This window comes from Lissotriton helveticus, chromosome 1_1, assembly GCF_964261635.1.
Source record: "Lissotriton helveticus chromosome 1_1, aLisHel1.1, whole genome shotgun sequence".
Classification (NCBI taxonomy): Eukaryota; Metazoa; Chordata; class Amphibia; order Caudata; family Salamandridae; genus Lissotriton; species Lissotriton helveticus.
In genome coordinates, this window is record NC_136057.1 from 1464921883 (window position 1) to 1464936839 (window position 14957).

The following is a 14957-nucleotide window of genomic DNA, read 5'->3' on the forward strand; positions in this document are numbered from 1 at the left end:
TTTAGCTGTGGAGAAGGCAGTGTTATCTTTTAGGGGATATGCTTCTACCCATCTCGAAAAAGCACAAACAACCACGAGTACGTATTTCGGGTTGTTGCATCTCTCCATGTGAATGAAATCTAATTGTAAAACCTCAAACGGATACGTCGGAGGCGCAAAATGACCAGCTGGGGTTGGGGTTCCCTTGCCAGGATTGTACATCAGACAGACCATACAATTCTTGACCACATTTTCTGCACACTTAGGAATTCCAGCATTCTGCCATACTGGAGCCAACAACTTACAAATCCCTTTCACACTGATATGAGCCATTCCATGCGCCATCGTAACCACTGCAAGCACGTACGCATCGGGTAACAACCATCGCTGATGCTCTGACAACTCAACCCAACAACCATTTGCATCCAATTTACCCGTACTCTCTCTCCATATGCTCAACTCTTTCTCTGTAGCTTCAGCTTGGATAGACTTCACACTTTCTATCGTATCCTCACACATTCCAACATCACCAATCCATCTTGCAGGGCCTGAAACATACATTCGACTCATCACATCCCTCGCCACTTTTTTTGCAACTTCATCGGCAAACGCATTACCGCGACCAACGTCATCGGTAACCTTCTTGTGTGCACTGCATTTCACAATCGCAACTTGCAACGGCAAGGTAAGTGACTCAAGAAGCTCATTCACCAACTAACCATTCTGAATCTTCGTTCCATGAGACGTGAGGAACCCACGTTCCTTCCACAAGCGTCCAAAACTGTGAGCCACACCAAACGCATACTGGCTGTCGGTATTGTTAGGACTCGATAGCATTGACATGCGGGGTTGTGCTGCGGTGCTCGTTACCCAGCCCCTATTCCCACCAACAGACTCTTTTGAGACGCTCCCTAACCCGGACCCTATTCTCATCAACAGACTCTTTAGAGACGCTCCCTAACTAGTGAAAAGAGGCACGGCAGAACGTAGCCTTTGCTTGGCTTACTGTTCCGGTACCACGCCCCCACCTTTCACTTCCTGATTCCTGGCGCGAGGTTTGGAGGCGTCTTGCTGAGTCTACGTGTGCCTTTGGACCTTACTCTGCTCCTGCACCGTTATCCTTGGTCCCTTCTATTCCTGGATGGGTGTTCATGAGTGAGAGTGTGCTTTGCCGAACTTCGGCGTTTTCCTGATATTCTACGCGAGAGTTTCTCGCGACCTCCCTTGCTTTCCTCACGCATTGAGCGGGCGTTCTTTTGCTCGCATCTTGTTTTCCACTCGCTTGTATGAATGCAATACCTGGTGAGTTTCTTTGTTTGTTCAATCCCTTCCTGAGAGAGTGAGCGCTCCGCCCTTGTTTCCCTTGAGGGCCGGGTGTCTCACCTCGTGTGGGTGTGCACTGCTCCGCTGTTTCAGCCCACAGCAGCCGGCCGGTGCTCCTCACAGTTCCCATTTTTGTTTTTTGTATTTTTACTTTGGTCTGGTGTGTGTCCCTCGAGAAGTCTACGCCCCACGACTCGTGGCTCCTCATATTGGCTACCATTTCTAGACTACTCGAGAGAGCCTGCCTGAACTACAATTGGGGTAAGCACACTTGTATGATCACGCATGTCAATGATTGTTAAATGTTAGTGAAGGAATGATCTATGTGTCCTGCATATTTTGTTTTCTAGCCTGGACATCCACCTACGACTATTCCTGCTGTACCCTGCCTAAACCCCCCCTCGTATGAGGAGAGTGGTGGACACTCCTAGGGTAAATTCCCTCATACTTTTAGGGGACAGTAGACAAGAGTGTGTGTCTCATTCCGCGTTCTTGCTTCTGTGCCTTGGAGGTGTGGGGATTCTTCTTCGCTCCCGTGGAATATTTGGTTACCAACGTGACAGGTATATATGGTCACTCTCTTTCCTTTCGATAACACACACGCTCTCGTAAGTGCAATCAACTCGGCTGCTTGAGCTGAATTATGTGGGATACGTGCAGCTTCAACAATTGTATGCAAAGTCGTAACAGCATATGCCGTAGTCGTATCACCATTCGGAAGCTTGAAGCATGAACCATCCACCCATAAGGTACCATCACACTTCACAAGAGGAGTGTCCGTAAGATCTACTCTCCCTTTTGTTTTCTCTTCTGTCCTGAGAAAATAATCATGCTGTTCAGAATCATCTGTATCTACTGAAATCGGCAACAACGTCGCTGGATTCAACGTATTGCATCTCTTTATGTGCACATGACTCGCTAAAAGTGTCAACTCATAACCTGACAATCGAGCACTAGTTAAGTGCAGTGTCTTAGTCCTGTTTAACAAAGTATCCACTGCATGTGGCACCATTACAATCAACGTATTATTCATCACCAAGCCAGCAGACTGTCGAATAGAAACAGCTGCTGCCGCTGTGGCTCTCAAGCAACTCGGCAACGCTCTAGCTACCGGATCCAAGGTCGACGAGAAATACGCGCATGGACGTTGCTTGTCCCCAAAAGATTGCGTCAACACTGACAACGCACATCCCTCTCTCTCGTGGACATAAAGCGTAAAAGGCTTACTGTAGTCGGCAGTACCCAACACAGGAGCCGAACACAATGCATCGCGTAATTCAGAAAAACTTTTCTGACAGTCGTCAGACCACGGGAGTGGATTCGGTGTATCTTTACAAGTTAATGCCACCAGAGGTTTGGCCATCAAAGAAAAATTCGGTATCCATTGTCTGCAATATGACGTAATACCCAAGAAAGCACGCACTTCCCTCTGTCTAATAGGCACATTCATGTTCGCAATCGCTTGAATTCGTTCTGGGGTCAATCTTCTTCCCTCCTTCGATAAGAGATGACCTAAATAGGTCACTTCTTGTCGACAATACTGTAACTTCGAAAGAGACACCTTATGATGGAAGTCAGACAAATGACGCAACAATGACAAGGTAGCTTCCTTACAAATCTCTTCAGTATCGACAGCGACTAACAAATCGTCAACGTACTGGAGAAGAGCAGCACCATCAGGTAAAGCAATCATATCAAGCTGTGTTTTTAAAGCTTGACTATATATAGAAGGACTCTCGCAGTAGCCTTGAGGAGCTCTCTTAAACCGGAAGCTTTGGCCTCCTAAAGAGAAGCCAAAGATATCCCTACTCTCCTCAGCAATCGGGATGCTGAAGAAAGCATTCTTCAAATCAATCACCGAAAACCACGTGGCCGAAGCTGGAATTATTTTCAATAAGGCATTGATATCTGGAACAACAGGAAATTGTGGCACAACTATCTTATTCACCTCTCTAAGATCGATCACAAACCTATAAACAGGTGGCTGAGAAGAGTCAGTGCGTTTCAAGACAGGCAAAACAGGGCTGTTGCAAACATTACCTCTCGTTTCTTCAATTACATCTTTCTCAATTAGATCATGGATAATCGCTAGCAATGCTCTTTCACCATCACTAGAGATCCTATACTGAGGAATGCGTGGCATTTTAACGTTCGCTTTCAGCGTCACAACATATGGTGGTATCTCTAAAAGACCCACATCATTAGGACAAGCAGCCCAAATAGTATCAGGAAGAGAAGACAATTCTTTCGGAAGTTTATCCCTCGACAAATACATCGGAGAGACCACTTTCTTACCCAATATAAGTTGTACTCCCGAAGGAGAACAATACAATGTCGCATGCAATCTTTCAACAGATCCAATCCCAGCAAGTTCTCACCACAACCTGTCGTTAGAATAAGGGGTGCTTCGAATTCACGAGGTCCAACAGAAAGGGACAAAGGGTTAGAAATCGGGTTTCTAACCGGGGCGCTAGAAAAACCTACTGAAACATTCGTTAAGCCAGACAAAGGTGCACCAGGGAGTCTAGAGTGCATAATAGAACTCTTTGTAGCACCAGTATCCAACAGAAAAGGCTCTGACACACCTGATGTAATCACTTCAACATAAGGTCCACTCTGATCTACTGGAACTGAAACAACTCCCTTTCTTTGTCCGTGGCTGTCCTAGCAATCATCACCATCCACATTCTCACCTTCGACATAGTAGTCATCAGCATAGTACTGAGTCGTCCTACCAGACGTACTATTCTGCTGATCGAAACAATTCATTGAATTCTGCTGAGGGAAGGAACGCGCGTTCTGGGGGAAACCTCCACGTCCCCTACCTCTAGAAGCTTGCGGAACACCCCGACCTCTTGTGCCAGAAACGCCATTCATACGTTGTAACAAAACAGGACAACTATGTTTAAAATGACCCTCTTCTTTGCAGTATGCACATTGATTAGGGCCTACAGGAAAACGCGGTTGAGAAGGCTCAAACCTTTGCGAGTTCCGCTGAAACTGCTGAGGTTGCTGATATTCACGTTGGTTATTACGAGGCGGGTACGCTTGCTGTAAAAGAACCTTCGTCTTCAAATCTTTAGTCTTTTTATCTGCTCTATCCTTCTCATCCTTATCCCTATTCTCGTAATATTGTGCAGTAGCCAATATCTGTGCTGACGAGGAAACAGCCCAAGAACTCTCTGAATCCTTTAACTTGGTAAATAATTCGGGAAGTAAATTATGCACAAACTTATCAACAAACAACCGTTGACCACCCTCGGTACTCATGTCTTGACCACTATGGTCAATAAACGTTTCTTCAAACCTAGTGAAGAAATCGGATACGGTTTCATCCTTCTTCTGCTTACACGCAGACAATTTGTCCCAATTTACTCTCATAGCAGGCATTAACGTTTTCATGTAAGTAATGATCTTACCAGGAAGTTCTGCGACTAAAGGCTCAGGTTTAGCACCACCAACTTGTCGCGCATCCGCAGCACCAATATTAGCCCATGTATCACCTAACTCCGGCGCATGATCAGTATGACGAATCAAACCCCATAAAGGCTGCGGGACCACATTACCAAATAACATGTCTATATCCGCTAGATTCATGATGCACGAGTCTGCAGTCTGTGATAATTCCTTATAATACCCTGCAGGATTTTTACGGGGGTCAGGAAAAGTCTGCTTAAGGGCCAAAACTTCAGCTCGTTTCCACGGCACATGCACCCAAACACGTTGAAAATGAGCCGGTACGGCATCAACTTGATTAGCGACATCAGCCGCAACAGCGTCCTTCCATACAGGAGGAACTTCTCTCATGGGATACTGTCTCACTTTCCTCCTAACAGACGGGTCGGCTCAAACAACGACCGGAAAGGAGACTCGTTCCTGAACGAAAGCAGCGTCGCTACCGCTCTTTCAACGTCGGGACCCACAATCGTGCCTTTCGCAAGCTCGGATTGCACATTGGATAACTTATGCGGGGTTAGTTCCAGATCACCATCTTCCCATTCCTCACGGAGGAACATGCACATCTTATCAAAGACATATCTCTGCTTCGGCGCTTCCCATTGACGGAAGACATCCATAACAGACTCTAAATCATATCTTAAAGGACGAGTGACCCATTTATGCGCTAAATGATCCAATACTTCCCTCTCTCGGGAATCAGGTAGTTGACTACGCAACTGCTTACGCTCTGAAACGGGGGTCATACTAAATGACCCAAAGAAAGGAGACAAAAGAGTAGTGACAGTATCAGTCATTCTCTGTCGAACAGAAGGAGAAGTTGACAGGACAGGAGATAAAGCGGACTGAGAAAAGGTCAATGTAGGAGCAGTAGCAGAGGAGGCAGCGAGAACAGGCGAAAAAGTCGCAGGAAGTAAAGGCGGAGCAGGTAGCAAAGTCGGCAGCCCTTGAGAAGACTGCACCAGAGGAGTAGGAGCCAAGTACCTCAACGACCGCCTGACCTTCTACACGCCCACCCGCCAGCTACGGTCCACCAGCCTCGCCCTCGCAGCCGTACCACGCATCCGAAGAGCCACCGCCGGAGGAAGATCTTTCTGTTACCTGGCTGCCAAGACTTGGAACTCCCTCCCCATCCACCTTCGGCTGACCCAGGACCATCTCGCCTTCAGGAAACAACTCAAGACCTGGCTGTTCGAGCAGTAGCATACCCCTCCCCCCAAGCGCCTTGAGACCCTCCCGGGTGAGTAGTGCGCTATACAAATGGCATGATTGATTGATTGATTGATTGATTGATTGATTGAAGAGGAGCTGGCGGTTGTGCAACAGCAAGAGGCAAAACACCCGGAGGTTACGCAACTAAAGGTTGCGGAGGTGCTGTAGCATTTTGAGCATAAGGGGGTGGCGAATTCAACAAATGCGACATCAAAGGATCTTTCACAAGATCCTTCATCGCATCTTGCTGAAGAGGCAGCAAAACTGGGTAGCATTTATCGATCGCCATTTTACATTGCCTGTGCAACTGCTCACTCGCTTGTTCTTCATTATCTTTAAACTGTATAGCAGCTTGCATTATCGAGATACCCTTTTCTCTTTTATTCTTCTTCGCTAATTTAATTTCTTTCTGTTTGGCTTCCTTTCGCCATAGGCGGAAAGAGTCAAACATCGCCGGCCGGGCTTTCTTCTTAAAAAGTCTAACTTCTACATTATCTAAAACTTCTGTGTCAAAACTACCATATTGGGGCCATTTAAGGACACCGTCCTTTCTTGTGTACCTAATCCATACTTCGTTATACGTGATGGGGCCCACGCCATGTTTCACATAGAGTTCATAGGTTGGAGTTCCAATCGGAGGAACCGGACAAGAGTCCTCCAATCGGGAATCCCTATTACGACCACAACTAAATATTCTTCCAAGTCTGCTAAGACCAGGCATCTTCGCTCTCTAGTCTAGCTTCAAACTTCAAGGGAATATCGAATACGATAGTCTCGTGAATACACAAGTCCCTCGGCTTTGGAGCTTGCAAGTCCCAAATCAAAGATCAACGAGTTCCAAATCAAAGATCCCAAGGGATACCCAAAAACAAAACTAAGGACTGGGAGACGCTCCACTAATACTTAACTGAAGTATCGATGACGTCGCCAGAAGATCCGTCTATCGTCTCGCTCTACAAATCATCAAAGGCTCCAAAACAGGGCGACAGTCAGGGCAGCAGTCCCTCGTAGCCGTCAGAAAGCGGGAAACCTCGCAGCAAAGACTTTCGGACCACGACGACATACAGGGGTCGATGAAGTGGCAGGCCTTCCTCCAGAATTTCCACACGAAGCTTCTCACGATCTTCAGGCTTGGACCGGTACCGCTGAAGTCGCCCCACGTTGGGCCCCAAATGAAGAACCGGGTTATTTAAGACCCGGCGGCGTCAGGGGACACGCCCAAAGTCTCCGAGTTCACCTGTCTTCGACACACAGAGACACGGAATCTTCTTGGTGACGTCAACAATCGAATTTATTGGCTGCAGCCAGTAACAGAAGTCCTAGAAGTCAACACGGATGAGTTCTCAGGAGACCGCTCAATTTTTACAAAGCAAGCCATCCTTTTTATGCCAAAAATCACATTCCAGACAAATACTTTACATTTACAAACTGTCCAATCACATGCTTCCAGATCAGAGGTATCGCATGACGGTAAAACCCACTTTTCAGTTGCCCAGCCCACGTTCGATCATTGGTCGAACCCAACCTTCTTCATCAGACAGGTCGATCGAAACCCACCATAAAATCAGGCACCTCCCCATCGTAAACAGCCAGAGGAGTAAGAAGCAGAGACAGGTGTGAGTAAGATAAGACATAGTTGTGTGCAATAAAGGGTTTATGATCTTCTGTGCCTTGATCCTCAATCTCGATCAGCTACTGGGAAAGGAACTGGTCTAGCAAGTTTGGCTTCAGGCAAGAGGGTCGTTCGCTCGGGTCATTCGGAAGTCAGCTAAAGTGTACGTGTGCTAAAGACTCGTTCGGCCGAAATCATCGGCCTATGTGAGGGCAACCACAAAATGGCTGCCGTATACAAAATGGAACCCAAGGGTTCAGAACGAATCCCTAAATATGTAGTGAATCCATTGGTGTAACGAAAACACTCATGCTTGCCGTACTAACTGGTTACGGTCCGCTAATACCAAATTCGTAACGAAACCATGACTTTTTATGAAACGGGTTCAGGATTCACGGAACCTCAGAAGTAGCACTGGAAATATCTGATTAAGAGACCTTCAGTCTGTGGTTTAGAAGTCTCTCTTCCCTTTTTGGACCTAGGGACAACCAATAATGGACACCAAGAGAGGGAGGGGCAAAGGTTTTATTCACAAAATCATGTACTAGACATTCCTGTGCCCCACCCCATCCAAAACTTAAAAAACGAACACATACAAATATGTTCAATAAAATCAGTACGAACATTATTTTTGCCATGCGCCAACTATAGACTCCTGTGGCACTGAATGATTATTTGAAGGGAGAAAGAAGAAAGGAACAGAATGCCCTAACACACTCCATCGCCAATTTCTTATTCCTCCATGTAGTTGCTGAGGATTCCTTTCTGAGTGCTCACAGCTTCTCTCACAAAAGGCACCAGCTATACGCATACTATCTATATTAGGGTACAGAAAGCAAATTGAATTTTTGTCAAGGCCGTATTACTTAGTATTAAAAATCTATGCAGTCCCTGCTCCTACTTTCGTTTGTCCCTCTTCCTCATTTTGCCAACTCAGCCCACAAGCTTTAGTACGTACGTTCAATGCAACACTGGGTCTTCTTTGATTTTTAACAAAAAAGACTTTGTGCAGAGCATGAAATATTCTCCCAATGCTTTTACCATGTCAAACGATGGGTAACTTACTGAACGGGCATCAAAACTGAAAACCCCTAGCGGTAAACCCACCAGAGAGCGAATTCCAAGGACCTAAGTAGGGGAATCTTCATTCAGGTCTATTTAAAGGGCAACAGAACAGAGAGAATCTATGGGGTGCACTATGGCAGCAGAGGTTATGGCCATTTCCATGATTCTCGAGAACATAGTAGATGATTGTGGGATCTCAAATGGTCAATAGCAGCAGAGGATTATGGGAGATTCTATGAAGGGGTGGATGTAGCAGCATAGACTTATGAAAGTGAACCTCTTGAAGGCACAATGTATGGCCAGGCAATGATTGGCAGCGAGAATTTGCCAGACCTTGATATAGCATCCCCTTCCCAATTAGTATAGACAGCTTGTCTCACATAGTTAAAAAAAATCCACATATATGCATGACATTGTATCATGTTGATAAGACCTCTCTGACACACTTTGTGCCAAGCTGTAGACCATGCAGGGTAAACACATGTTCAAGGTATACCAGAGCTTATCAAAGTTTCCTGTGGCACAAGAGATCAGTTCTTCGTAACCCTGAGGCCTCCCATCCTTTACTGGACCACAGATTGAGGTGGGACGTGACAGAACCCCAAACCCATTCTGCCCCCCAGCACAACTCGCAACCCGTCCCAAAACCTGAAAGCGTTTTAAAGTCTGCTCAGTTGGCAATGTCAGCTGATAGTGGTTCTGGCCTCTTCAAACCATTCAGCACTCCCACATGAAACTCACTCCTAAATGACCCCCAGCTTCCCGGATCCTCATTTTAGGACCTCATGTAGAAATCTCAGGGGTGCTCCAGGGCTCAGTGCCGAAGTGAGAGAGGTGATGGAGTAATGGCCACCTGTCGTCGGGGGGGAAGCCTCTATCGCTTGCTGGTCCTGCGTGTCTCCTTGCCGTTGCTGAGTGGGTTCGTGGTCGAGGCACTTCCAGTGGGTGAATTGTTCGGTTGGCTGCGCGTGATCCTGCCGCCAGGTGGGTTGGAGCCTTGCGCAGGGCCACCAGGGCCAGTAAGGCTTACTCCATTTCCATTCTGGTTACTTGTAGCTGAGGATAAAAGGATAAATACAATCAAGCAAATGGTGCTAACAAACGACTAATCACCGAGGTACCTCTAAATGAGATGTAATTAAACCAAGCTAAGTCCTTTAAAACTCACATTCTCCATCTTGTGAAAGTATGAAAGAACAGAATTATAATGAATTAAGCCCGAATATATAGAAAACATAGCTCTATTGAAACTTTATTTAGTGACGGTTTCCGAGAAACCCTTTTTTTCATGCTCTTATATCTTTGTTCAAAGTAGGAACAGTTTTAGGTCTAGCTTGGCAGCACAGCTGCCGCCAGACGTAATATAATCAACCTACAAGAGAGCTTTCAGGAGTACCACAGAGAGGGAGGGGCTTTGTTTGACTCTAATCACATAATGATAGCCAGGAGTACATGTTAAAAATGCTTCCCCTCCATGAAGCTGGGTTTATTTATCCAGTTCCCCGAGCCAGGAGCAGTATGGCTGCCTGAACCTGAACTTCCAATGTTTGTTTTTCGCTGGTTGCAGCACAGCTGGGAAGAGGGCAGTGATGAGGAATGTGTTGCAGCCCCAGCATACACCCATTTCATTATTAATTTAGACCTCAGAGTGGAGGTTTGTGTGAGCTACACTAATGTACATGGATTTTTAGGTCTGGCTCAGTGCTGTGTCACCTGACCTTATTTGATCAATAAAAACAATTTGAGAGTCCTACTGAGCTAGGGGCTTAGGCTCCACCTACATGATGGTTCACCTCAGTACAAGATATGATTGGACCAAATTTGTGTGCTTCCTCTACAAAAACTGCTTGTATTGCACTTTTTGTCTTGTGGGTAATTCTTATACTCACTACAGCAGGACTGAGTTGAATATGTTGGCAGGCCAATGATCATGGCTAATATGCTGATATGTTTGTTATTAGAAAGGCACTAGGCCTGACATATGTATTGTGAAAAGCATATGTTAAAGTCAATAGGCATTTAAATGTAGTTTTTTATTACTCCATACTAAAGCATACAGACAGCTATTTTGTTACATGGAATTTCACCAATTGCCATAGTAGGCAGTGGATATAGACCGTTTGCTCTGTTATAATCCTTGTTAGGCCCTCAGAGTGATAGTATATTGCTTAGTCACTGTAATTTTGTATACCTTTCTTATTTTAGCACTGTGTCTGGTGGTTGGCTTGTGGAATACCTCTGCTCAAAACTGTAGTTATGGTGACAACCTATAGGTCTACTTTATGTCCAGTGTCAAAGATCCGGTCTGCTCTTTATGGAACATTATGCCAAAGGCAGTGAGTCTTAATTGTGAAAGTATTTGTCAAAGCAAGTAAACATTTAACAGTTGGTTGTCATTGCACTGTTACAGACAGGTATTGTGTTACATGTAATCTCACAGTTTACTGTATTTGGTAAGGATGTTGGCGTTGGCCACCTTCTCTGCACAAACCACAGAGGTTTTCACTGTGATGATTCTAGTTAGTCCCCATTAAGAAGCATTTTATGTTGTTTTGCAAGCTGTATTTTTCTACATATTTGTAATTGTATTACTTTATGCATGATGGTTGCCAGTGTGTGTGCTTAAATAGGCCAGTATAGGGTAAGTTGTAAAGCCAATGGTAAAGGGTTAATCCGTTCATTGGGAAAAGTCATTCCAGATTTCATAGGGTTGATCTGTTTTTTTATGAAACATTATGAAATGGCAGTAGGCCTGACCTACTAATTGCAAAAAGTATGTCTTAAAGACAATAGGCTTTTAAAGGATAGGCTGGGATTACTCTGTGCTAAAAACTGTGGGCAGGTTTTTCTTACCTCAAATTTTTATTTGTTATTCACCCGAACAAGGGATAGAAGACTTGTACTGTGAGAAGCCTTGTTACGCCCAGTTAGGTGAGATAGTATTTTGCATTTGCAATTTCATGGCTCTATGCCTAATGGTCATCTTGTGCAAAGCTTACACTCGACTCAGTTGGCCCGAGTTGTTTATGGTGACAACCCAATGATAACATCTATAGGCTTGATTGGTGCGCGGGGAAATGTTATGCCAGAGGTCATCGTTCTGGCCTGTTTACTATGAGAAGTTATTATAAAGGCAGTAGACCTGGCTTATTTATTAAGCGTGTTTAAAGCAAGTCATCCATGCAAAACGTTTTAATTATGTTATTTTCGAGAAAGACAATTATTGCCTATATAAATACATAATTAATAAAATTATACAGAAATGATAACTCTGAACGTTGCATTTCCAAGATGATTGGATTTCTTATCTGGGCTCAGAAACAGACACACAAAAAAAGACCAGAAATCGACAGTGTACCCTCAAATGCTCTAGCAAAATTCTGGAACTTCAAAGGGAATTTGTCACTTGCAAAATACTTTACTTACCACTTGGGTCGTGGTAAACAGGTTTAGAAAAAGTCAATCTGCAATTAAATGACTTGTTTGCAAGACGACATTTCGAAAGCTAAGTGGATCATATTAATTCAGCATTTTCCTCCATCACTTTTTTTTTTAAATTAAGAACCTTTTAGTGACGATCACTCCACTCAAGCTGAAAACTTTCAGGATCTAATGCAAACAATATAAAATTCACACATGACCAGGCCAAAGGCAGCCACGCGCAGGAATTATCCGACTCATGTGTCCAGTGCAGCGTAAAGGCCTGCATCAGTCTTAACAGAAACCCTTTCTCCCCGCACACTCTGGAATGGGGATCAGAGCAGCAAGTGCCAATTGTAGCATTTCACCTGAGGCACAGCTTGGCGCAACGGCAGTTGCTGTAGGGAGGGTAACTGCTTCTCTTCGTCAGCTGATGACGGTAGGGGTTAAGGCGGGCAGTGGTAGAAAAAGCTCTGTACCTGGAGGTGCTGACGAGCTGGCACTAGCTGCACTGGCACTGGACGTCGCTCCCTCGTTCTGTGATGGGCCCTTGGGGGGTTGAGAAGAAAAAAAAAGAAATCAGAAAAGACAGCAACATGATCACCAATGTATCTAGCTTATGCCCCAGTACTCTCTTCCAAACCTTTTGAGCCTTGCAATTTCTGCACCCAGTGTGTGCCATCCCCCAACACTTACACATCGTATGATCCTCTATCCTCTCCACTGGTTTACCACCCAAAACAATGACTGCTTGCAGCCATCCTCCTATTTGGTTCCAGTAGCTTCCAGTCCAGCTTCATGAAAATCCTACCGTGCAGTCCTGCACTAGTCACCCGCTGTGTGTACAGATAACCTCTTTTGCTGTCCTGCACACACACTATTCAATACTACTTCGATTCAATGCCCATTCTGTTCCAGCACTGCCCCACCCGCAATCATTCCTCGATTTTCTAGGCCACTGCTCACCGATTTATTTTGATTCTGCTGATTCGCATATTCTGGGTTGGGCTCACTGAAGTTTGGCACCTCGGAGTACAGCATGCAGAATCTGGAAAGGAAATTCAGAGCACCACATGAGCCTGAATATTTGTGGTGATGGGGAATAAGAACTGTAGCAGGAAGACGACAGAAAGCAGCTACTGCCCTAGTTATGCAGTACAAAATCAAACACAGGGCAAACTTGGGAAGTAAAAGACTCTTCTCATTTAATGTCTGGCAATGGTTCTCTTATTGTCTCCCCAGAATATTCATGCAGTACCTCCTGTACAGAACCCCCTTCCTGTCAATTCCCACCCAAGCATCTATGGCACAGGGGCAGACCACAACATGTAAACGTTCACACAGATTGTTTGGTGGGTGCCAGCACCTTTCAACGTGTGTTTCTGTCCTTAAATTATGTGTAAATCTAAAACAAGTTTTGCCAGCCTTGCACACAATCTCAGGGCCCACTTTGTTGCAAGGCACAACCAATGCAATGACTGTTCCACACAAGGGGTGAAGATAACTAGAATCCGAGGCCTGCCTTCTGAGGATGTCAAATAGGTTAGAGGAGATATCGACACAGACCCCCTAATAAGTGGTCCAAAGGAACGCTGCATCCAACCTGCAGCAGGTTCAGACTAGGCCTGGACAAAATTTAGATTGCTCCAGTGTAATTCATGTAATTTTGGAAATTTTTCATTACGCTTCTTACGAGAAATTCCTAAAATTTCAACATTACGCCACTTCGCGTAATTATGTGCCAACTGCAGAATGGGGCAATGTGATGTTAAAGTTTACTGCAAATGCATCTGAAAAACCGGTTGCGCGTGGCTGTTGGTCACGGTGCTGTGTCAATGCATCCTTGCGACAAAAATTGTCGCAAGGAGGCAATTCGTGCTTAAATACAGCAAGAAGTAACAGATTTACATTCTGAATAATTTGTCTGTACTTTCATATAATTACGCAAAAGCAAATTACTCCCATTTTGCACACACCTAGTTCACACTGGAAACCAAGGTGTGAAAAGGTCAGGCAGCTGGGATTGGAGGCAGCCAGAGGAGAAGCGCTATTTAGAATTGGGCTGCAATGGTTGCGGCGGCAGGCGGTCAGGTGAGTGAGGAGGAAGAAAGCAGAGTGAGAAGCAGGTGAAAGCCTTGCAGCGGCAGCTGCATAGCGACCGGGTATGCAGCCGGTAGCGCAGGTTTTTTTTATAGACCACCAGGCACAAAGGACAGCAGCGGTTCAGACACTATGAGCCTGGCTGAGTGCTGTAGGGGTGCAGAAACAGCCAGCTTAGTAGCTGCTGTGGCTTGCACCCACACCGCCTTACTCGTTCCATATCACTCCATTCTCCACTCTCCATACCGCCGCTTACATCGCCGCTTTGTCGGTCTGCTTTCCCCAATCCCCGCTCGAGGTCTGCCAAAACATCGGTTGACAGCAGAAGGAAGTTGAAGGAAGTCAGTTGCAGGAGCGAACAAGTATTTTACCTAGGAGCACATTGAGGACTTTGCCGTGGAGGTGGGAGGTGTGTGAGGCCACTCTACCATCCTTTTCTACCAGCCTGCACTTGAGCCAGGCGAAGTGAGTGCAGTGCTTTTAACTGTGGCTTTTATGATTTTATATTTTTACAAACATCGAATAAAGCATATTTTGACTTTGAGTGCAGTGCTTTATATCGGCCACTGCCATGTGTAAAGGGCAGTTTAAAGCCAAAGAGATCCTTGACCAGCTTGGCAGATGCAAAATGAATAACTTCAACATCAATAAAGCAACAAGCATTGGCATAGCCAATAGGTCTCGCCTTGGGACCTTATAAGTGTTTAGCCATGCAGCACAAATCAGTGCAGGTCTAAAAAAAAACAAAAAACAGACAAAGATGGCTCCAGCTACAACAAAGGGCCATTTC

The 14957-nt window shown here is 45.3% G+C and overlaps 1 protein-coding gene across 6 annotated transcripts in view; it reads right to left on the minus strand.

Moving 5' to 3' along the window:
• Positions 1–8089: 8089 nt before the first annotated feature.
• NABP2 (nucleic acid binding protein 2) overlaps positions 8090–14957 on the minus strand; it is a 99910-nt gene continuing 93042 nt past the window's right edge. For 4 of the 6 annotated variants that reach the window (XM_078686218.1, XM_078686215.1, XM_078686214.1 and 1 more), the window contains 3 exons: positions 13034–13115; positions 12547–12616; positions 8090–9703 (listed from right to left, as the gene is read on the minus strand). In XM_078686218.1, coding sequence (XP_078542344.1) covers positions 9522–9703; positions 12547–12616; positions 13034–13115 — 334 coding nt within the window. In that variant the 3' untranslated portion in view covers positions 8090–9521. Of the gene's footprint in view, positions 9704–12435; positions 12617–13033; positions 13116–14957 lie in introns of all 6 variants that reach the window. The other 2 variants (XR_013610399.1, XR_013610398.1) reach the window with 2 other exon arrangements.